At 51.3% G+C, this 24,417-nt stretch overlaps 1 protein-coding gene across 1 annotated transcript; it reads left to right on the top strand.

The window, feature by feature from the left end:
* The first annotated feature begins 3,347 nt into the window (after positions 1-3,347).
* On the top strand, positions 3,348-23,360 carry CIBAR2 (CBY1 interacting BAR domain containing 2). The gene is made up of 9 exons (XM_034788922.1): positions 3,348-3,485; positions 10,224-10,458; positions 11,870-11,938; positions 12,028-12,129; positions 14,642-14,647; positions 17,950-18,054; positions 18,873-18,986; positions 19,970-20,071; positions 22,426-23,360. The coding sequence occupies exons 1-9, from the start codon at positions 3,466-3,468 to the stop codon at positions 22,528-22,530; spliced, it is 858 nt and encodes a 285-aa protein (XP_034644813.1). The 5' UTR covers positions 3,348-3,465; the 3' UTR covers positions 22,531-23,360.
* Positions 23,361-24,417: the final 1,057 nt, after the last annotated feature.

Genomic DNA, 24,417 nt, shown 5'->3' with positions numbered 1-24,417 from the left:
TCCCAGTAGGAAACCTTCTCGAACCTTTGATCTTTCCAGGGGGCCCAATACTTCCAGAACTACACAAACAAATCAATGCTGGATACTTGGAAGCCAAGAATCGGAAGGCAAAGTCCAGTGCCTGCTAAATAGAAACCTATAGTTGGAGTCAAAGCACTGTGGGGTTATAACCTTAAAAGACAGCCTGACCCACTGGTGTAGAGCCAGCCACGTGCATTGCCTGCCCTTGCTGCCCGCCACTTATAAGCCCTTTGCTGTACACCACCCTCTGTGCACTCAGGCGTATCTGAGTGCCAGTCAGGGACAGCTGCATTCCGCTGGCAAGGACCCAAAGCCGGGAGGAGGGGGGCCGTGCTGGGGGACAGGCCCTGCATGTTCAGGTAGCTCCGACCCCTGCCAGCTGCCGGTGAAGCGGCGTATGTGCCTTTGCCAGGGACTCATCTGGCTTTGCAAACGGTTCCAACAAGAACGCAACTACAGAGCTAAAAAAAAAAAAAAGTCTCTCCATGGCTGCCCATTGCTTACCCCTGCTGCAACCACAGATGGATTGTCTCCCTTAAAACTATCCCCTCCCTCAAATAAACATCAGTACTGATGGGGAGAAATAATCCCCAGAGGGGCACGATCCTTCACCCAGGACATCATCTCTTAGTGCCCAACCAACATCATGGCCCCATCACACAGGGCACTGCACAGATACACAGTGAGAGACGGTTCCTGCTGTCTAGTAGCCAAGACAGCCAGAGAGGACCGTCATCTCCATTTGATGGGGGGGGGGCCTGTGGCACTAAGCAGTCATGCCCAAGGTCACCCAGAAAGTCTGTGGCAGAGCTGGGGGTTGACTACAGGTCTCCTGAGTCACAGTCCAGTGCCTCTCACATAGCCTCTTCCCTTCCTCTCTGTGCGAAAGACAGCATGGAGTCCTCTGACCCCAAGGGGCCACACAGGGGCCACAGGACCCCAAGGGGCCACAGAACCTCACACCTGTCTTGCCAGCCTCATGCTTGAGCCCTTTGCCGAGACTGCTACTTAGCAGAAGATACAGCCCTTATCGCCCCCGAGACGTAACCTGCCCTTTGACGTCGCTCTGCCTGGAGGGCGCCACGGTGCACTCCAGTTAAGGAGCTCATTAAAACAATCTGCAGCTCTTTGAGCACCAGAGACAGTTCAAGGGATGCGGCGGGACTCCCCTAGAGCAGTCACTTGAATCCCTCCTGTCATGCCCCCCCTCCCTGGTTCCAAGCACTGGGCTCCGTCAGCTGCTAGGCTGAGGACAGGCTGGGTTGAGCCAGGGGAAGGTAGGTGATGTGCCCAGGACTGAGGAAGGGGTTTGTGCAGGGAGCACTGACTGGAGGTCTCCGGTGAGACAGAAAGGAGGAGGGGTGCTTGTGATGTGCCCTCGCCAGGGCCATGGGAGAAGGGGAAATCCCCTAGTTCCCTCGGGGGCTAGCACAAGTCACCTCCCCCTCCGAGCCATGGAGCACGAGCAGTCAGCACTGCTGTTTGCGTATCTGATTAGAGGGTTCCAGTGCCAAGTGCCAACCAGAATTTGCCCCTATAACTATCACAGGAGTTTGGTAAAAGACCGAGCTGGGCTTGGCTTCATTCCCTAGCCAGGGCCTTTGCGCTTTACTGGTAATACCAATAGTTTGCCCTTCTCGAGTGCCTCCTATCCAAAGGCCTTCCTTTGCAAATGGTCAAGTAAGCCTCACAACACCTGTGAGAGAGGGAAGCATTATCCCCATTTTACCGAAAGGGAAACTGAGGCAGAGAACAATTTAAAGGACTTGCCCAAAGTCACAGAGGAGGCTGGAGTAGAACCTAATTCCACTGACTCCCAGGCACAGGTGTTAAGGCCAGAAGGAACCATCATGACGATCTAGTCTGGCCTTCTACAGAACACAGGGCAGAGAATTCACCCTGTGCTTTAGTCACAAGAGTATCTTTCTTTCCTGAGCTACTCAATCAGACTCCATCCCCAAGAGGGGGATGAGCAGAGACAGCAAGAAGCTACAGCTCACCTACAGCTTTACAGAGGGTTTTAGCTAATGGAGCCACTCCATGTAGTGGTGGTGGGAGCGGGGAAGAGTCCGTTCTTTAATCTCTCTCTCTGCAGAAGATATTGAATTTAGATTAGACTTAATCTGCAGCCAGCCAGTGAGCTAGACCCAGAGTATGTGAAGCAGGCAGTCCAGGCCCAGCTGTAACACATACACAAAAAGGTTTCATGCTGACCTTTAAACTTTGTACGAGTCATGGAAAGATAAGAGCCTTTATCCTCTTAGCAGCAGCTTGCACATCGCCAGGCACTGCGAAGAGGCATGTGAGAAGATCCGGCTGGCGGTCATGTGCCTATACGGGCAGACCGCCCATTGCCCAGAACAGGTACCTACGCTGGCAGAGGATTTGTGAGAGGAGCGGGATCTGCAAGCCAGCCGACAAAAGCCAACTGAGATCCAGCGGCTGGGTGTCGAAGCCAGACAAATTTCCGACTGGAAATAAGGGGCAAGTTTTTTCCCAGGGAGGTGATTAACCATTGCAGCCACTGATCTAGGGACATGGCGGATTCTCTGTCACTTGGTGCCCAGACGTCTCTCTAAGTGATCCATTCTGTCTCAGCCAGAGGTGCAGGAATCATGGGGGGAGGGTCTCTGGCCGGTGCTAGGCAGGAGGTCAGACAAGATGATCCCAACTGTCCCTTCTGGTCTTAATGTCTATGCAACACATGAGGAGGCAAGGACTAGACACGGGGCTAAACCATAGGCACCGACTTCTGCTCCTGCCGGTGGGTGCTCGACCCCTCTCTGCCCCCGCCCCCTCCCTGGAGGGGAAATCCCTCCCCTCCAGCCCCTTTCCCCAAAGTCTCCGCCCCCTCCCTGCCCCTATTCCGACTCCTTCCCCAAATCCCCGCCCCGGCCCTGCCTCTTCCCTGCCTCCTTCCCTGAGTGCGCCACGATTCCGCTCCTCACACAAGTACAAGTGCCGAGCCTGGCACCGATGGGGGCTATAGAGAATTGGTGACATCGAAATCACCCCTCCTGCGCAGACTCAAAAACCAGGCAGACCCGAACTGCCAGGCCTGCCCCCTACTGTCCTGCTTCCCAGGGCCACCTTCTGCTGGTTGACACCTAGCCAGCCCAGGAAGGACAGTGCCTGGGTGCTAGGGGAGGGGCAGAGCTAGTTCTCAGAAGCAGGCAGGGGAGATCTACCCATTAAGATGGACAGATTTGAAGAGGAAGCAGCCGTAGGCTGGGCAGGGATACAGAACAGGCCCAGTTACCCCTGGAAACCAGAACCATGGCTCCACCCACATCCCGGGCTCTCTGTTGGTAGCGTTGCCATACCAACCAGGCTGGGCGTGCCACCTGTGCCGGGTCAGGAGCAGCTGTGCTTTTGGTGGGTCCCTCTGCAGCCAGAACTAGTGTTACTGCTCGGTGATAGAAAGGCCGGCCCATTCCTGCAGCCATGAACATCGTCCTTTCCAGGTAAGGCGGGCCGGGGTCCAGCTGCTTGGGGGTGTCCTTTCCCTGTGTCCCCCTCCCATGGAGCCTGCTGGGGAAGAAGCTTGCAGCGAGTGGCGGGAAGCTCCCCTGAGACACATAGGGGCATTACAGTGAGTGAGGACAGCTTGTCTGGGTGGACAGAGCAGCAGGCTAGGAGCGAAAAGATCTGGGTTCTCGTCCCACCTGATGTAAGCCGCTTAACGTGACCTCCGCTTTCCCCTCTGTGAAATAGGTGCAATGATACTGACCTAGCTTCACAGGGCAGGCTCAGTTCAGCCACATTTCTGAAATGCATCAAGGTCCCCTCCACGATTTTGCTGTACACCCCAACAATGGGAAGGAGGAGCCTGGAGATTTAAAGGCACATAGTGGGAGGTGGCCATTAATTTCACTACAGCCCAAGGCATTCTCACAGGGAAAGCCTGCGTTGCAATCAGTGGGTGTGACTGTAGCTCATGTAGCCTGCAAAGCAAACTAGCTTCAATCTAGCTCGCTCCGGTACCTGTGAAGCTGCAGAAGCCTGGGCTTCAGCCCAGACTGTACAAACCCACCTGGAACCAAGGGTAATTACTTGTGCAGCCAACCCACGATGGCGCCTGAACTGACCACAGCTTCATTGCTCTGGTATCCAAGGAGCTAGATGAACGTTAGCTCGGGTCCATCCATTCGAGCTGCAGTCTCCCCCCCGGCCCGATGCAGTGCACACAGACCCTTATGCACAGAGCACAGTAGAAGGGGAGGGGCAGTTTGCATGGCAAGGACCTGGAGAATGGGGATATTTTAGCACAGCGACTGTTATCTAAGACGTTTGGAGAACCCGGGGAAATAAACGTGAACAATCTACAAAGCTCAGGGGCGGCCTGTAGCCGTGAAGTAGTCAATAGACTTGTAACTGGAAATGTTACTTGTGTTCTGGTGTCCCTGAGCTGACCTACGGGCCAAGGGCCACAGCTGTCTCTGCACAACTCACCACTTCGTATGCTCACCCCCGCAACCCACAATTGTCATGGTCACTCACCCTTACAAACGGTAAACGAGACCTACGCTCCTTCAATTAGCATCGTTTGGCTCTCCAGGCACAAGTGATGGCGCACTAACGAGGGAAGCCGGATGTCTGAAAACACGGCCCTAAGCATTTGCATCAAGCTCGTGAGGGGCAATGAAGACGCAGCTTTGGCGAAGGGCTCTCACCTACAGCTGCAGATAGCAATCCTAAGGAGAAGTGGAGCAAGACAAACATCCTCTATATGTAGCCAATGTTTAAGAACTGTGTAAAGCAGCAGCAACTTCTGGAAACTTTGCATCTGCTGGAGCTGTTAGACTATGATAACAAACATACACTGAAGTGTATTGGAGCCAGATGTCTGACAGCAGGACTAAAGCCAAGATCCAGCCTATATGCCGGGGCTCAAGCAAGAGAACAGAAAACACTGGGTCCCTAGAGATTCCCAGGCTGCTGGAGGCAGGAGTCTGGCTGTAACTTACTTCCCCCTCCAGCACTACTGCCAAGGTGAGAGGATCTGGCAGAAAGCCTCCTTCTCCCTTCCCCACCACCACCCTGCTACCAGACCTGGCAGAGCCATGTGCCCCATGTGATCCAGGGAGAGCTCAGGCCAGGCTGCAAAGTGCCCTATCACGGGGTCCCCAAAAGCATACAGCTCTCAGTAGCTTGGATGACTTCTGCTGAAGGCCACACCCACTTAAGGTTTCACTATTAGGGACCTGTTCCTTTTTCCTAGCACATGTGAACGCAAAGGAGTGTGTTTCCAAGGCTTGAGTCATGTCAGGCAGCAGCTCCCAGGCCATGGCCCATCGCTAGCCACCCAAGCAGCCCTCTGCAGAATTAAAATGCGCAAACTAGCGCTCATCCACATCTTGGTTGTCACAATGCGTTTTGGATGAGAAATGGAAACAAAATTTTTCCACGAGACTTGTCATGTTGGTCAAAATATTCCAGTTCTGGACAAACAATCGGAACTGAAAACTTTTCAGGTTTTTGGAAAAATGAAACATTTGACTAAAAGCCATTTAACTCCCTCTCCTCCCCCCCCCACAAATTGGCTTGCAAAAACTGAATAATTTTTGGTTTTCAGTTTTATTGAAAAACCTGAAACTCTTTAAGGGGAAATTTGGGGTGGTGGTGGGGGGGACCAAGAAAATGTTTCCAATTCTCCACAAAATTTATTGGCATTTTTCAGCCTGCTCTAGTGGGGAGTAGCAGACAGGGACAGAGTGGATGGATCCCTGAGTCTCTCTCTCTCTCTCACACACACTGTGGTTTTTGGAATGCAAACATTGGAGAACCTTGGGTGTACGTCTTACAGCATAGCCCACTTGGGAAGCATGGATGAGCAAGGTGTTATCGTGGAAGGAGAGCCAGGCAGAAGTTAGAGAGAAAAGGGTTGAGGAGGGCTAGGTCCCTCCTACCAATTCAAGGTGTTCCCCACAACATATCTAGTATTTCATCCAGTCCTATTTGGGCTTCCCACCAGTTCCCTGGTGGACCACCGCAGCTTGGGAGAACATCCAACTGTCAGGAAATATTTCCAGATATTCAGCCTACATTTCTCCAACTTGATTCCATCATCTTTAGGTTTAATAGGGACCCCCTTCCCTTTGGATTTTGGGGGCCTCGATGTATTTACACTAAATAATTCTGCTCCTTTTGTAGGCTGTTACATCTCTCCTTCTCAGCCAAACTATGCACCTTTAAGCTCTTTCCATCTTTCCTCTTAAGTCAGTCCCTCTAGACCAGAGGTGGGCAAACTACGGCCTGCGGGACCCTCCTGCCTGGCACCTGAGCTCCTGGCCGGGAGGCTCGCCCCCAGCCTCTCCCCTGCAGCCTCAGCTCACTCCGCCGCTGGCGCAATGCTCTGGGCGGCAGGGCTGCGAGCTCCTGGGGCAGCGCAGCTGCAGAGCCCAGCCTGACCCGGTCTCTGTGCTGCACGGTGGCGATGGCATGGCTGGCTCCAGCCGGGCGGTGCAGCTGTAGCGCCACCAGCCATCGGTGCTCCAGGCAGCGCGGTAAGGGGGTAGGGATCAGGGAGGTTGGATAGAGGGCAGGGGAGTTCGGGGCGGTGGTCAGAGGGTGGGGGGGTGGATAGGGGTCAGGGCGGTCAGAGGGCGGGGAACAGGGGGATTGGATGGGGCAGGGTTCCTGGGGGCCAGTCAGGAATGAGAGAAGGGGTTGGCTGGGGCAGCGGGGGGCAGTCAGGGTCAGGGGACAGGGAGAAGGGGTGGTTGGATGGGGCAGGGGTCCTGGGGGGGGGGCCATCAGGAATGAGAGGGGGGTTGGATGGGGCGGTGGGAGGCAGGGGTTCCAGGGGCAGTCAGGGGACAGGGAGCGGGGTGTGTGCAGATGGGGCAGGGGTCCCGGGGGGGGGCTGTCAGGGAACGAGGGTGGGGGGCAGACAGGGGGTGGGGGCCAGGCCATGACCCCCTCCCCTAAGCGGCCCTCCATACAATTTCCAAAACCCAATGCGGCCCTCAGGCCAAAAAGTTTGCCTGCTCCTGCTCTAGCCCCTGCTCATTTCACTGGCCGTGTCTTTGAACTCCCTCCAGTTTGTTGCTCTGGTCCTGTAAGGAGGAGCCCACAACTGAGTGCCGTAAAATCACTCTGCAAACGTGACTGGCTACACCACACAGAAGAGACAGAAAGGCCATGGGGCAGCACTCTGTTTAGTGACTTTATTCATTGCAGCAAGCCTGGGAGGGGTGGGCATAGTCCCACCGTTGCCTAAAGCAGCAAACGCTCTCGAGAGCCAGCACTGTTTGCAAATGATTTATTTTCAACATGAGGTCGGGGAAGGCACTTAACTACAGCTCTGAGCCTTGAGAAATGTAAGGCCCCCTGGTCTTTTGTGGCAATGAGTCAAGCTCATATGATGGAGACCAACAGGCTTCATTAGATGATGCACAGCTGCAGCACTCTTGGCAGAGCTGCTGGGAGAACTAGACACATAGGCAGACTGCAGCTGTATCTTTCCATTAATACCGCTCTTAAAAGAATTTAGGAAGGTCTTACACTGATAGCTTGGGGATTTGGGTTTCTAGATGGGATGAAGTGGCGCGGATTTGAAGTTTATGAAAGGAGCATTCAATAATCGGCTTAAGCCCACCAGTACCGTACAGGGCAATGCAGCTGGGAGATGTGTCAAGAACGACTGTGAGCGGAGCGGAGTTTAGCACGGCTCCCAATGGCTCAAGGGGAGGCTTGTTTTTAGCTAGCCTGGAACAGTTGCTGTCTATTGACCGGGAGGGTCTAGGTTCGAGTCTCAACGGTTGTACTATGCAGATCACATACATGCCAGATGAGTCCATCCAGCCGCCCAGTGTGGGGCTCAGCTGCCCCAAAGGGCAGCCACACAATGCCAAATATCAGACCCCTAAAAGCCAGGCTACACCAAGAGGCAATTCTTCAGCCACCCAGCCTCCTTTTCATGGGAGCACTTTTGTATCTCAAATAAACTGCAGGTGCAAGGAGCAGCACTAGAGAGGCTACCTATCCTGCTAGCATGTCATCCCAGTGCTAAGACGTGCACCCAGAATATATCTGCAGGTGCAAAATCTGCAAAATTGGCACCTCCATGGTTTTAGGTGGGTACAAACTATACCAGCAAACAGGGAGACCTGGGTGAAAGTGTATCCCCCAAGTGAGGAAACTGTGCCATGTAATGGCGCTCCCCAAACCTTGCAATAGTTTAGTCAGGGCTGCTTTTAAGGGCAGGCAAATGGGGCGGTTGCCTCGGGTGCCAACTTCCACGGGGTTCGCCATAATGCTGTGCCTCTCAGACCTTTTTTCCCACCTCAGCTGATTGGCCATCAGGGTGGGCAGGTTGCTTGTTTTTGAGGGGGGGTGGGGGGGGAGAAGAGGGTGATTTTTTTTTCCTCTTGGCCACTCAGGGCGGAAGGGGAAAATGGGGCACTGAAAACATTTCCCACCCTTGCCGGCAAAACTCCTAGCATGGGGCCTGGATTTAGCCAATCCACATTACTTTTGACAGTGCTGTGATGGACAATGGGCTGCTCTGTAATAATTTAGGACTCCTATATGTTTGTTTGACTGTGATTAGGGTGTGCTGCCGGATGAAAACCTGGGGTGCATTTAAGAGGCTGACTGCACATAGGCAGGAAAGATACAGTGGCTTCAGATAGCCACCCAGCGGCTGACACGTCGGAGAGAATGCAAGGGCCATTGGCTCCGTTGTCCTACTTCTGTCCACCAAAGAGAACCAAAAAGCCCAGGGATACAAGTCAGTCTCCTGAGGGAGGGGGCACTTGTCAGGGGGCTGTTCAGGGAACACCCACAGACACACACCAGGTTGCCTGAAGTGCTAGGCCATCTTGGGCTCCTCTCATAGGTTGGGCTTATTCAGACCCTTTTTCTATTATGCTTTGCTTTATTCCTGCTCTTAAGATTAACCCTTCAGACTTTGGTCACTATGGACCTCTGCTCGTAGACTCCCGCAGGGAAGAACTGCAGCTGGTCCTGCTGAGAAAGCACGAGTGATCCACAGAGTGCTGTAGCCCGGGTCTTGGCCTCCAAGCGGGACAATCACGCGATTCCACCCCAGGAGAGAGAAAGGCATGAGGCCTGACACCTGAAGGGGGGGGGGGGGGGCTCAGATGATACATCTACACACAGCGATAAACCTATGGCACCACGTCTCAGAGCCCAGCCCAGCGGATTCAGGTTTGCAGGGCCCAGGCTGCAGGACTAAAAACAGCAGCGTAGATGTCCGGGCTCAGGCTAGAGCCTGGGCTCTGAGACCCTCTCCCTTCATAGGCACTCAGACTGTGGGCTCCAGGGTCTACATAGCAGTTTTATAGCCCCGCAGCCGGAGCCCCACAAGGCTGAGTCAACTGACCCGGGCCAGCCACTACCATGCCACGGGTCTTTTATTGCAGCATAGACCGAGACCAGAGAGGAGACGGGCACAGCTAGCCCTGGAACTGTGACATAGTCCATTATGGAATCCCTTAAAACCATGCTTGCCCCTGTGCTGGAACACCTCAATCACCTCAATCACCTATCCCATGAGGCCCAGCACTGTCATGGGGAGGTCATTTTCAAAGCAAGAGAAGGCACTGTGGGATGGAGATAAGGAGACGGGATGAACTGACTCATTGGGAACCATTATGGACTGAAACAGCCAAACAGTACGGCTGGACAAAAAACCCAAATCTTGCTCCTAAACGTTACAACCAACTCTCGCAACTGATGCTTGTAAAATGTTTGGGACAGCTTTTGGGTCTAGTTGCAAGCTCAAGACATTCTGAACAGCAGCATCTGACACAGAGCCCGGATGTGACCCTGGGAAACTGCTCCAGCTGTTTCGAAGGCAGTCTCCACAAGTGGCCCAACATTTCAAGTTTACAGTTGTCACCGTAGGCTCTTGGGTAACAAACCCTTCAGCCTGATTTATTGAATTTCTGACTTGGGTTGTTCCTTTTGTGGTTGACCAACAATAGACACCTGAGACCCAAGAGAGAGAGAGAGAGAGTGTGTGTGTGTGCGCGCGCGCACATGCACTGAGCAGTCAGGTGCACAGTTCTCCAATCTGTGCATGCAAATGCCCCATTCCATACATACGAAGGTGGGGTTCTGATGCACACACAAGAGAAATCCTGCAAAACTCTGGGTTCAAGTTTCTAAAGTCGGGTCATACCAGCATTGATGGTGAACTAACCCAACATGCGGCTCGTCTCTTCCCTACCCAGAGATAGCCAAGTGAGGATCATGGAGAACACAGTAGCCAACGCAGAGAAATATTTCGGCCAGTTCTGCACGCTGATGGCCTCCTACGCCAGGAAGACAGCCAAGCTGCGGGACAAGTCAGATCTCCTGGTGAAGCAGCTCATCGACTATGCGAACACCGAGAACCCTGAGCTGCGAAGCACCATGAAGAACTTTGCTGAGGAGCTGGCCAAAGTGCAGGACTACAGGCAGGCAGAGGTAAGGAGCTGCCTAGCCCCCGCAACACTGACTATGCCAGGAGTGTGATCACAGCTAGGGAGGCACAATCTGACCATAGTCATGGGACTTCACGTTGAGGGAGCAATGGACCTGTATGTGAGCAATACAGGAAACAGTAAATATTTCATTGTCTGTCGATATACTGTGCTAGTGTAACCCACACACCGTCTGGGTGTGGTGGTCTGTCCCATCTAGTGGCACCGAGACCACTTAGAGATTAAGGAGTCTGCTCTACAGCCTTAGCTAGAAGCCACGTGGCTTTTAGCTCATGCAGTAGAGCAGGGGTGGCCAACCTGAGCCTGAGAAGGAGCCAGAATTTACCAATGTACATTGCCAAAGAGCCACAGGAATACGTCAACGGCCTCCGGCTCAGCTCGCCCCCTCCCCCCCGCTCCCAGCGCCTCCCTCCCACCGGCAGCCCCACCGATCAGCGCCTCCCCCTCCCAATCAGCTGTTTCATGGGGTGCAGGAGACACTGGGGGGGGAGGAGCAAGGGCATAGCAGGCTCAGGGCAGGGGGCGGGAAGGGGTGGAGGGGGACAGGGCCTGTAGCAGAGCCAGGGGTTGAGCAGTGAGCACCCCCCCAGCACGTTGGAAAGTTGGTGCCTGTAGCTCCAGCCCGGGAGTCGGTGCCTACACAAGGAGCTGCAGATTAACTTCTGAAGAGCCGCATGTGGCTCCGGCCACCCCTGCAGTAGAGACTCACGCACTAAGTTCCAGAGGTCCCAGATTCGATCCTGCCCGCCAACAACCAGGGTCTGTCAGTGTTACACTAGCAACTAGTGTCCTGTCCTAGGATGGCCGGGCTCATTGCTGCTTTCCCTGGTCAGTGGCTGAGGGTGTTGATCTGTGCAGTCTTCCTGGTCCTTTCCAGCCTGGAAGGGAGGAACCAAGCTAAGAAGGAAGAACTTTAGGGGTGAATCTATCCCTTATCCAAGCTAACAAGCTCTGCGTCATCCCCCAATTTCTGCTTCTGAGGAGATTATGGGACATTCTTTGGTTACTATTTGGGGAGGATTCACCCTCTTCCATATCTCGCTGTGCCTTTTGCATTAGGGAAGTGGCAGTGGGTTAGAGGGCCTTTCGCCTCTCAGGTGTCTGGTTCGAATCCAGCTCCGGTCAGCAGCATTTTAGTGTTGCCATCTGATCGATGTTCAGGGGCCTGCACGGAACATGTCCATGGCTGCCAGCCCGGTTCCTGTTTTGAGGTCCCTGCTGTAATTGGTGGTGTCGACAGAGCAAGGACTGAATGATCTGGATCCCTTGAGGTGATGACAAAGCAGAGGGCAATTGCAGTGACATTGCTTGGTGCCTAGAGGCTATCAGCCAGCCCTGTTTGTACCGAGTACATTATATCCCCGCCGTACTGCATGTGTGACTTTCCCCTTTAGGTGGAGAGACTGGAAACGAAGGTTGTGGAGCCACTGAAACGGTACGGAGTCCAGCTCAAGCAGACACAGGTAAGTGCCATACCATGGTAACCCTGCCACATCCCGTAGCCAGCCGGCCGCGCCAGCCTTGTAACAAACGCACGTATCTCATGTCCTAGGCAGAGATCAAGAGGTTCAACAAAGTCCGAAACAATGAGATAAAGCAACTGGAGAAACTGGAGAGACTGCGGCAGAAGTCGCCCTCAGACCGACACACACTCGTATCCTTTATGCCACGTTACAAAACCTGAGAGGCGCAGAGTTAGCACTTGGTTTGGCAGCCTGCAGCACTGGCTGATCAGTAACGCAGAGGTAGGAAGTCAGGGCTCAGTGGCTTATGTTTCATTGTGGTTTCTTCCGAACGTTCCACAGAATCTGTTGGTAACCGACCTGCGTCAGGAAACCACCCACCCCAGTAAGGGAAAACCCAGACTGTTGTAAACTAACCACAGGCTTCCCTGGGAACTAGCCGGAGCTCAGAGAAACGAGACGCATGCAATGGGATTGCGGGACAGGTGATGAGCCGCCAATTCCACCTCCCCCCAACCACTTCCTTATCAAGCTACAGACGTGAAAGGGGAGATTTCACACGTGCTACATTTTGACACCAATCTGGTCACACGCATCTCAAATTCGTTCCCAGGCCCACATTCTGCACATAAATCTTGGAGGGCTCAGCTGCTAACTAGTCTAAGTGCTTCCCCCCATATCAGCCCTCACTGAATGGTGTGTGAATGGGAAATAGGGTAATGTTCCTTTCCAAAATAGCCCTCCTTCCCCCCCCCCCAACCAGGGAAACGCACCTTATTATATTGTTTGCTGTAGCTATGTTGGTCCCAGGATATGAGAAAGGTAAGGCAGGTGAGGCAATACCTTTTATTGGACCAACTTCTGTTGGTGGAACAAGCTTTCGAGCTACACAGAGCTCTTTCCCAGGTCTGGAGAAGACAGCCAGAATGTCTCAACTAAACGCAAGGAGGGTCAGTTTGTAACCCGGATCTGAAGAACAGCTCTGTGCCAGCTCGAAGACTTGTCCCTGCTCCCGACAGAAGTTGTTGCAATAAAAGGTATTACCTCACCCACCTTGTCTCTCTCATGTTATGTCAGACTTTCTGGGTGAGACACCTTTTCAAAGAGATCATCGCCACAGCTCAAGAGATTTCCCTCTGCCTGGCAGAAATATTTTAAACAAGTAACCCCTTCCGCAGCTTTTCCAAAGAAGGCAATTCTCAGCTGAAAGTCCCAAAGATCCTAAAGGGGGAAAGGAGTAGCTGGATATCTTTGTGTAGGCCCAGCTTCTCTGGAAACAAAACACTGCATCCAGGGACTAGCATGGGCTCTCCCCAGAAGGGTTGGATGTCACTCTCTCTTGTAGATTCACAGCAGTACCATGCTGATTGGGGACCACACGGCCCCCCAGTTCAGCTTCCGACACGGGGCAACATAAAGGCTCACGCTCCCCTAGGGTCCTGTCTCCAAGAGGTCTGGTGCAAAAAGCACACACACAGAGTTGCTTGACACTTTTTGAATTTCAATGTCATTTTTCATGGAGGGGGGAGGCAGGGGGGAATCAAATCTCAGTGCAAAATCTGGCAGATTTTCAACTCTTGTTTTCCATGAACGTTTGTGGGTTTTCCACCTGCTACAGAGGTAGCTGGAGGTTTGTGAGCTTCCCAAAAAACTCATTGAATTTTTTTTGGGGGGAGGGGGAGGACAGTAAAAAAATTAAAAAAAAAAAGGTAATGATTTTGACTGGTTTCTCTACCAGCTCTGTAGGTGCTTTAAGGGCAAGAGCTCCTACAAAGCAGTTGTTTGCACTGACAGGTAGCCTCCCTCCACTGAGATCACTCCCTATGTGGCAATATTAGGGTGACCATATTTCCCAAAGGGAAAACAGGACACTGTGTGGGGCTAACCCAGGCTCCCCCCCCCCCCCACTGTGAGGCTGGGGATGCTGAAACCATGACTGTCCCCCTCTCCCCCCCCCACAAGGCTTGGGTCCCTGGAACCCTGCCTGCCCCCCGTGTAAGGCTGGGTTCACTGGAACCCTGCCCCACCCCACAAGAGGTTGGGGTTGCAGGAACCTTACCTGCCCCTCTCCCCCAGAAGAGGCAGCTGCTGTTCACTGCAGCCTTGGCTTGTTGCTCCCGCTCCCCGTGTGAGCCCTGCCTCCTCCCCCCCTCCACAAGGGGCTGGCATCTCCACTCACCCTCGCCCCACAAATTCCCCCACACCCCACTTTTTTGACAAACATGAGCATTTGTCCCGTTTGCTCTTGCCAACTGATCCAATTGCCAAGAGTAAAAACAGGACAAATGCCCACTACTGCCAGAAAAGTTGGGACAGCCGGGACAGGGCTTAAAAAAGGGACTGTCCCGGCCAAAACGGGACATATGGGCACCTTAGGCAATAAGTTGTTGTGTTCCTTCCGGCCGGGCTGATACGCTGGTCTGACTGGCACTATTTCAAAGGCACAGGCAAAGCTCGGCCCCTGTTTTATAGGGTGAGTAATTGTCATGTTTGCCCCGGGGTGAAAATCCTCTTTCAGAAATGCAATCAGGACAGTCAGTGTAAGAACACAAGATTCCTTCCTGCCCACAAGCATCTGACTAGAACTGCTCAGTTCAGATAGTTATTCTGGGCTCAGCCGCTCACACAGATACCAGCACAAGGATCAGTGTGTCTATAAACTCTCCCCGTCTCATCACATTGTTCCTTGACTATTGCCGTCAGTCCCAGGTAAGCACAAATTCCTCTGGGCATAATATTTGTCCTGTGCCCAAGATCTAATTTCAAGCAATGGACAGTAAAAGATTGTCAGGATAAAGCACAGGTGAGTGCTAAAGAGACACGCTCGACCCAGGGCAGGAGAGAACATTCTTAATCCCTCCCTCCCTTGTGGTATTTATAACACAGCATGGTGTGCAGTCAAGACCCAATTCTTTCCAATAGCACCAGGAACTGGAATCCGGCTTTTTCTCCCATCCTGGGTTGTATTGTCGGTTTAAGCTGTAAGCACACTGGAGCAAGGACTCTCTCTTACTGGTCAAAAGTTCTCTGTGAAAACAGGTTTTTTGATGGAAAATTGGGTTTTCAGTTACACCACATTTTTGGTGAAGTGTCTGCTTTCTGCAGAAAATTTAGACTTTGTCAAACAATCAAAAACGTTTTGGCTGAAAATTTGCAGGGTTTTTTTTTAAATGAAAAGTCAAAATTTCCCCCCCTCCCATCAATATTGCAACCACCTCCCCTCTTCCCACACACGTGCAGAGCCTAGCACAATGGCACCTGATCTCAGCTGGCGCTGCTAGTAGGGATTCATTTATCACGTACCCTGTTTAGACCAGCGCCATTGACGTCAGTGGATTGACACCAGCGGGAGAGGAGAATTGGGCCTGAGGTCTCAGCAGGAATGCGCAGTGGACACATTAGCCCTGAGTTGCCCCTGTGTACTCAGAAGTGTGTGCAGCATGACCGTAAAGGGTTAACATTTGGATGCATCGCCTGCCAGGGCTGGGTGGATGCTTACCCTACAGTTTTGTATTCAAAGGAGAAAAAAAGAATGACTGAACACCACAAAGCGTTGAAATCCACCCACCCTGCCAGCCAGCTTTTTCCCTACCTGAGATCCCCCCACTAATGCAGGCTTTATTTCACCTCCCAGCTGCTTTTCTTATCAACACACTGATGCGCCATGCTCCGCTGGTCCAGATTTTACGCCACATGTTTAGTACCTGAAATAGCCCTGGCATAAGTCTCATCCATTTTCCTGTAATGACATTCAGCGCTGATGGATTCGCTCCTTTCCTCCTCTCTCTCTAGCTGCAGGAGGGATGTCGTGCAAGCTAGAGAATCTTTTGTACTGGAAGGGAAAATCATGGTAGGGCTCCCTGAGGGTGTCTGCCACCATGGAGATGCATCTCACCCCCCTCAACATGCCCACAAGAAACTTCCTTCTGACTGCATATTCTGCACTTTCCAGCCACCTCCCTCGCCTAGAGGAACCACCACTGGGTAGTTTATAACACTTAGTTCTCACATAGGGCTTTTCCACTGTAGATCTCAAAGTACTTTACCAAAGAAAGTCAGTCTCATTATCCCCATTTTACAAGCTGAAACAACTCAGGGAAACTGAGGCACAAAGAAGGGGGGAAGTGACTTGACCAAGATCACACAGCAAGTCAGTGACAGACCAGGAAGAGAACCCAGGTGTCCTGACGCTCAGTCTCCAGCTTTAGCAACTAACTCAGCATTCAGAAGGAAGATGTAACCTATCCTAGGAATAGAAAAGGAAGACCTGACTCGTGATGCCCTGACCCCTCCACAGACATTGCCGGTTCAGGACCCAATAGCACCCCATAAGAAGCTTTAAGAAACATACGAACTAGAAGCAACCCTGCTGCTGTAAGAGCAAATATTCTCTGCATTGTACTTCTGTAGCTTAATTTACGTTGACTAAGGATACACGCAGGAGGCCAGGTGTCAGCTCCTTACAAGCAGAATTCAAGGCTTACTCAGCAGGTGGGCTTATGAATGTGCAAGAACAAACTGGGCTCCACATTTGCCCCTGGCACCTATCTGGTCATGTGCATGTGCAAATGTGTCAACTTGGGTGCCTGGGTGTGGTCAGTGCACACACAAAACAGGTCTTTGCTTTTTAAAATTCAGGCCCTATGACTATCTGCACCTTCTGTTTGTTCCCCATCTGAAGAGGGAAACGACTGCAAAGTCATATACAGAGAATTAGGGGGAAATCATAGGCAGACGAGGAATAAGCAGTAGGAGCAGATGAACTCTTAGAAAACTAAGATCCTACGGTCACGTTAAACCCCCGGCTGATAAAAATCACAGGGAGGGGACACGTACAGAACATATATGCCATATAGGGTGAATTGGTTCTCAAGGAAAAGGGCCAAGTAAACCCCTGCTGTCACTCTGCCAATTTCAGTGGAGCTCCCTAGGGATGAATTTGGCCTAGATCTCACAAAGGTTTTCATAGGGCTTTATGCTTATGAAACTATAACCACAATAAGGCACGTTGGGCCATGGGTCTGTTCCCCCATGAAGCATGCATGCCCTACTGCCCTCTGCTGGATAATGTCAGGCCTGTTAAAAAGCACACACATATATTACCATCAAGTGGTGAAACAGAACAGGGATCTAAGCAGGTGTATACATCAGAGAGAGATCACGTCAGCCCCAGTGTGGCTACAGCCCCAGGAGACAGACACTGGGTGAGTTTCAAAAGAAACCATTTACCTGATCGTGCAATGGGAACCTAAAAGGTTTCCTGTTCTGCACCCCGTGCTCAACCAAAGCAAGCCAGCGTCAGACCCAGGAGAGTTTGGATTCTGTGATGGATGCAGGATCGGGCCCTTGAACACAATATTGGACCAAGGCATTTACACGGTAGTAAGGCGAACACTTCCTTTTTAAGGTTGCTCATTGTAAGCCCAAACATTGCTCCACAAGCATTAATTCCAGGGCTGCTTTATAACGAGGGTTTACCAGGGCACGGTCATTCCCCCAACCACCTCCACACTGGGACAGGGAGGCTTATGGATTTGACGGATGGGGGATCTTGCACAGTAACCATGTCTGGGTCTCATTGCTGGTTCCGGTGCTGCAGTTCCTCTGGCCTGTCTACCCACCTTAAGGCTCTAATGCTCCCCGTTACCAGAGTATCTGAGCACTTCACAATCTTGAATGTATTTATCCTCACAACCCCCTGGGAGGTAGGGCGGTACTATTGTCCCCACTGTACAGATGGGGAACTGAGGCACAGAGAAGATAGAGGACGTGCCCAAGGTCTCAGTAAGTCTGTGGCACAGCAGGGAAGTGCACCCTTGTTTCCAGGATCTAGGCTTGTGCCCTAACTGCTGGACCATGCTTCCTCTCTGAAGGCCCAGTCTTGTAATTCTATACTCTGCTCCCACCGAGCTGCCTTTGCTCCCCGACGCCCATGCAGTTAACCCCTTCTGGAGCTGAAGGAACAGCGTAGGCCCCATATGATGCTGTGCTTCCCTTGGGATTTTTCTCAGGCTGAGTCAAATGTGCACAAAGCCTCAGTAGACGCCAGCCGCACCACCCAGCAGCTCGAGGAAACCATCGACGAGTTCCAGAAACAGAAACTGAAAGACATCCAGGTAAAGTGTGCTGTGAAGGGTTCAGAAAAGAGCTACAAGAAAAATTCAAGGTCTGAGAAACCTGCCCGACAGTGAAAGACTAAATCTATGTAGCTTCTCAAAGAGAAGGTTCAGAGCAGACAGAGCAAACAGACAAAGGCATAGCAAGATCTTGTGACTACAAGTTGACGTTAGGTAAATTCAAACTAGAAATAAGTTGCATGTTTTTTCTAAACTCTGAGGGTAATTTTAACCATTGGAACACATTAGCTAGGAATGTGGTCAACTCTCCATCCCTTGAAGCCTTTGAATCAAGACCGGACATTTCTTTCTGAAAGATTTGCTCTAGCTCAGACAGAAGTGCTGGCTTTGGCGCAGGAATCTCTGGGTGAGGTTCTCTGGCCTGCGTTACAGGAGGTCAGACTAGAAGATGATCACAATGGTCCCTTGTCTTAAAAATCCCTATGTCCCCCCAGGTCTCAGCTGGCTCTGTTTGATCTGGGGAATAAAGGCTTTTAGGAGCAGTTTTGATGGTACAGTGACCTCACTTTGGAGTTGGGGTTCATTCCTGCTCATTTCCCCACCCGTTTCTTTTCTAGTCTCTCACTGCAGCCACCATCCATATGGTCAAAGCAAAGCAAATGGAACTGCCTCTAGAGCCCCATGATGCCACTCCTTAACTGGCCAAAGGGGGCACCCTTAAGTGCCCTCAATGCTGGGGAAGAGGGCAGGTACTTGGTGATTTCAGTACATGACTCGTCTTGCAAGGGGTTTTGATAATTAGGAGCAGGAAAAGGCTGACCCATGTTACACCCCACCCCCACATTCCTTTCTTGCAGAAGATTTTCTCGGACTTTGTCACCATCGAGATGGTTTTCCACGCCAAGGCTCTCGAGGTCTATTCCAGCGCCTTCCAAAACCTGGACAATTATGACTTCGAAAGAGATATGGAGGTACGCGGGTTGGAAACGCACCGTTCTATTAGAACACTTGTACAGCCAGGTCGATCGGCAGAGCTTAAAACAAGTTGCCAACAGGAAAGGAATCCCTAACACCTCTTAGAAGTAGGTATCATCATCCCCAATATACAGATGGGGAAACCGAGGCACACGGCAGTGACATGACTTGTGACCTTGGATGTTAAGTCTGTGGAAGAGAACCCAGGAGTCCTGAGTCCCAGCCCCAGTTTTGGCCACTGGATCAAGACTCACTAGATCAGATGTAACCTCCCCCCACCCGCCCAGCCGGAGTACAGCACATCACTCATGTGCATGTGTTATTCACAAGGAGATACGGTTTTAATGAGCAATTTGTATTTCTGAGGCACCTGTAATTTTCCATCACACGGGATCATCTCAGATAAAAAAGCCTCATCGAGTCCATCCCTCTACAAGAAGATACACCCCACATTAACCCAGTACAATGCCAGCTCTGCATGTGTATTGCTCAAGCACTTGCACACTTCTGGCCTAACCCAGGGGATGCTTAGTGGCCGATTGTGTCCAGCCTGTAAGCGGGCGCGCAGGGCACAAGGCACCTTCCCCTTCATGCGGGCATCATGCACAGATGCAGCAAGGACTATGAAGGAGCCAGGGTCCTGGTCCAACCCCAGCCAGCAATGGAGGGAAGAGCACACAGCTTCTTAAGGGCTAGTGGCAAGTGCCCACCCCCAATGCAAGCCAATGCCTTTGGTTTGATTAAATCAAGCTGAGTTTGCCAACTCTCTCTCCCAGCTGTTTTGCATCTGCTCCCGATTTAGCCCTGTGTGCTAGTTATACCTACACAGCTAGGGAAGTCCCAGAAACCGAGCTCACACAGTTCCCTTGGCTAGCTTGCGTTTATTCACTGCACTATTACGCGGGAGACACCCGCGCGCACGCCAGGGCTTCGTCTACAGCTGGCATTGACCCTCACCATTGGTGTGTCGCCTTGCTAGGATTTCAGAGCGAAGATCCACATTGCTTCTGGAAACTACGATGCCAGGCCAATGAGCGCCACACACCCTTCCTCCACCCTGCCATGGTCCGCCAACAGCCAGGTGAGAAAGATGCAGCAACACGGTCGTGTCCTATTAGGATTTTGGCCTTGGATTAGAGCCCGAGGCCGCCCCCCCATCCCAGTGCTCAAAGAAAGTAAATTCAAACCACTTGGCGGGTGGGGGGGAGAAGTGACCCCTGAAGAGGAGAGCGGCTGTCACCACTTCCAAAGCTGAGCTCATGGAGATTGAAGGGGGCCAAAGTGCCACCCACTTACTCTCAGACTAACATTGGAGTCATTGCTGATTGGCTGTTTTCTCTAGGTGTCTCCCTCCCTCGCAGTCTCCTTCCCTGTCCCCCTACTCCTTTCCTTTTCTTTCTGTTTAGCTGAGCCCCTCCTAGCTCAGACTCTAGCACCAGAAGGAACCATAATGACCATCTAGTCTGGCCTCCTGCGCATCGCAGGCCACAGAACCTAACACCCCCCTCCCACTTCTATGGTAGCCCCTAACCTCTGGCTGAGTTACTGAAAGTCCTCAAATCTTGGTTTAAAGACATCAAGTTACAGAGAATCCACCATTTCCTCTAGTTTAAACCTGCAAGTGACCCCTGCCCCAAGCTTCAGAGAAAGGCAAAAAACCTAGGATGTCTGCCAATGTGACCTAGGGGGAGATTCCTTCCCAATTATGGCAATCTGTTAGACCTTGAACATGTGAGCAAGACCCACCAGCCAGACACCTACGAAAGAATTCTCTGTAGTAACTCAGAGCCCTCCCCATCTAGTGTCCCATCTCCAGCTGTTGGAAATATTTGATGATAGCAGTCACGGATGGGCCACGTGCCATTGTAGGCAATTGCAACATAAACTTATCAAGGTCAATCTTAAAACAGGTTAGTTTTTTTGCCCCCGCGACCTCTTTGGAAGGTTGTTCCACAACTTCACTCCTCTGATGCTTAGAAACCTTTGTCTAATTTCAAGCCTACATTTATTGATGGCCCGTTTATATCGATTTGTTCTTGTGCCAACATTGGCCCTTAACTTAAACAACTCCTCTCCCTCCCTGGTGTTTATCCCTTGGATGTATTTGTAGACAGCAGTCAGATCTCCTCTCAGCTTTTCTTTTGTTAGGCTAAATAAACCAAGCTTCTTAAGTCTCTTCTCATAAGGCAGGTTCCCCATTCCTCTGATCATCCTAGCAGACCTTCTCTGCTACTCCTCCCCTCCCCCCCAAAATAATCGTGGCATTAACGTGACATTTGTCATTACATTGCTCACTGTACTTGTGTGTTCTACCCCTTCCCACAACCTCTGTCTGTCTTGTCTCTCTAGTTTGTCAGCTCTTCTGGCAGGGAACTTCTCCTGTTCTGTGTTTGGGCAGCACCTAGCACAGTGGGGCCTGTTCTTGGTTGGTCCTTGGGCACTACGGCAGTAAACATGGTTAATAACAACAGTGTACCCAGTTATGGAGTATTTGGCCCAAGGAGCCCAGCTGAACAGTGTGACGAACTGGGACTGTTCTTGCTGGGGTGTGGGAATGCTGACAGNGGTGAATCACAGGAAGCCGGGGGTGCAGGGCCCTGAGTCCCCCAATACTCCGTGACAACCAGTATTTGGGGAACTGGCATAAATTAGGCTCCTTTTAGAACCGATTTTGAAAGTTACAAATAAGGAGGAAGGACATGAAACAGCTCCTGCCTTGTTTACCAAAATATAAACCATCTGCTATTAAAAAGCACCAAGACAAGCATCTTGGCATATGACGATCAGGAAATGTCACACAGTGAAAAAGGTCCAGGAAATGTAAACAAATACTTAACATACACATGCTTAGAAAATATTATTTTGTAGCAAAACCATGAGCAACTAAGAACTTCACGGGAGTCACTGAGCTGTGGAGACATTTGGGGTTCTTTTATCTAGCTAAACCCCAAACTTGTCCAAGTTCACCCCAGCCCATTTGACACAGCTCTAGCTATGATCAGAGATCAGCCTGCTCATGATAGTTTGAATCACAGTTTTTCTTGAATGGGAAACATTTATTAAGACAAAAACAGATTCCTACACAGCTCAAGTTCCAGCATGGGTTGCTTTTGTTTACCAGGGCCTACACCCTGGCTAGAAGTCTGTGCAGCACAGAGTCAGATAACGGCTGGATCATGTAACTAAGTAAATATAGCACTGTAGGCCCAAGTATCAATGTTCACATTCAGATCTAAGTTTCCCCAAAGTCTGAGGGGTGTTTTAGATCTTGGGTTTTCGCTTAGGTCCCCTCTTACTGGTAGCCTGAAAGTCAGATTTCAGGCTCACTGGTGCAATTCTGGAGTTACCTCACTAAAGGAAACCTATAGCAGAATAGAGGAGATCAGAGATCAAAATGGTAGGCTGCATAATGGCTTTCTACATCTTCATTTCTAGAGCGTTCGGAGCACTCTACAGAGGCAAGAAGACAGTGAAGAAGACTCTGAAGAGAACATAGTGCAGGATTTCAGCAATCCAGAATATGCACGGATTAGACGGTAATTGGACAGTGGGATTAACCAGCCACACTCATGAGAGCTGGATGTATTTATTCCTAATTCCACTGTATCTACCCTTATTGAACCTTAGATTTTCCATGAATGCAAGGAACTCCCAATGAGGTTCTTAAGCCATTTGGAGCCTATGTAAATGCATTGTTCCCAAGCACTGAGGTGGCTCTAATTCGGAGACTGATTCTTAGTACTAGAGGGGAACCAAAAGGCTTATTTGCAAGTTGAACATCCTCTGGGAAAGCATGCGGGGTGGACTGTCTGTTGGCATGACTCTGTGTTATTACAAACCAGCAACAGACCTCAGGTTACATGACATCGTGCATGTACATCATGCACTGAACGAGTGAGTTCCATATGAACAAACAAAACTCGCTGGCTGAAGTTTGGGAAAGCAAACTTGTACCCAACTCCCAGGAACAGTATCCTCTGGGGGATGCATCTCCCACAACTGGGTGGGATTTCTGAAGAAACAAAACCCTCATCTATCTACTCAAAATAGCCACTTTAAAGGCAGGTATGAATCTCTCACCAATCAGATGAGTAAGAATCACAGCTCACTTCCAACTAATGTATGTCGTCTTCTTTACGGAGTTCTGTCTATAAGTCTTTCCAATGGGCACATCCCAGTAGCATGCAGGATACCAATGTTACACTGTAGGATATTGATGATGTCAGAAGTATAATTTCATTTTCCCACTACTTTAATTTTACCTACTGATTAATTAAGAGTGTAAATATGGTTAGCTCAGAGGGCGTTACCATGTAGTTGTCAGTCATTCGCTCTTTGCCGTAATTGGCTATTTCCATGTGACATAATAAACAGTCATTTTATTTGTGCCCTCATTTATTTTAGTGTGGGGGAAAGGTACCAGATTGCTGGCCCTGGAGAATGAAAGCCTCTGGGTATCTCCAAGGCAGCTACAGCTTGGGCAGCATCAGTGCAAGTTTTTCCTCATGTGCCCACCAGCATTCTCCAGCCCTGAGTCCTGTCTCAATGGCCTAGTCAGTCCTTGGCCTCTCTCCTGTGACTGCTAGCTAGGGGGCCAATTACTGCCCATTGTTGGGGTGTTTTTTCTGACAAGGGCCTCTGTCAACTAGGAACTGGACTGAGACCATCACCACCACCACCACCCTAGGTGCTGTACTGACATTTAATTCAATGCATGCTTTCTTTACTGTTTGCCCCAAACTAAACTGATATAATCCTAAAAACAACAACTACCACCCCCACCTCAGGAGACTAAGAATCTAGTAGTCAACTCAGGCGATTGAGAGATTTGAGAAAGCAGAGGAAAACGTCACAAGGACCCAGGGCCAGTGCTACCATTAAGGCAAACTAGGCAGCTGCCTAGGGCCCCGAGATTTGGGGGTGCCAAAAAGCGGTGTCCCCAATTCTCCCCCCCACAGCCGTGCGGCAGCTCCCCACCCCAGCTCACCTCTGCTCCGACTCCTCCCTGAGCACGCCGCCCCCGCTCTAATTCTCCTCCCCTCCCAGGCTTGTGGTGCCAAACAGCTGATTGGCACCGCAAGCCTGGGAGGCAGGAGAAGTGGAGCGGCGACCGCACGCTTGGGGAGGGGGCGTAGCAGAGATGAGCTGGGGTGGGGAACTGCCGCACGGCTCCCCAGGGAGGTGCCTCAGGGCACAGGGGGGGAGCTGCCGCAGGGCTGGGGGGGGGCGCAAGGTGGAAGTTTCGCCTAGGGCGCAAAACTTCCTTGCACCAGCCCTGCAAGGACCAATGGCTGGAAGCCAAAAACAAGTTCTAGTTAGACATAAGGAACAAACTCTGAAGGGAAAGGATGGATTCTCCATCTCTTGGAATCATCAGATCCAGCCTGGATGTCTTTTGGAGAGAGAGGCTTTCGTCAGCCACAAGTG

The sequence above is a fragment of the Trachemys scripta genome, chromosome 13 (genome assembly GCF_013100865.1).
Source record: "Trachemys scripta elegans isolate TJP31775 chromosome 13, CAS_Tse_1.0, whole genome shotgun sequence".
NCBI lineage: Eukaryota > Metazoa > Chordata > Testudines > Emydidae > Trachemys > Trachemys scripta.
This window is presented reverse-complemented; position numbering and strand designations above follow the sequence as displayed.

Excerpts from the sequence above, each read along its gene's own strand:
- CIBAR2 (XM_034788922.1), top strand. The coding sequence starts at position 3,466 with ATGAACATCGTCCTTTCCAG. Across the intron at positions 3,486-10,223 it reads ATGAACATCGTCCTTTCCAG|AGATAGCCAAGTGAGGATCA; the intron begins GTAAGGCGGGCC and ends TTCCCTACCCAG. Across the intron at positions 20,072-22,425 it reads CATGGTCCGCCAACAGCCAG|AGCGTTCGGAGCACTCTACA; the intron begins GTGAGAAAGATG and ends CTTCATTTCTAG.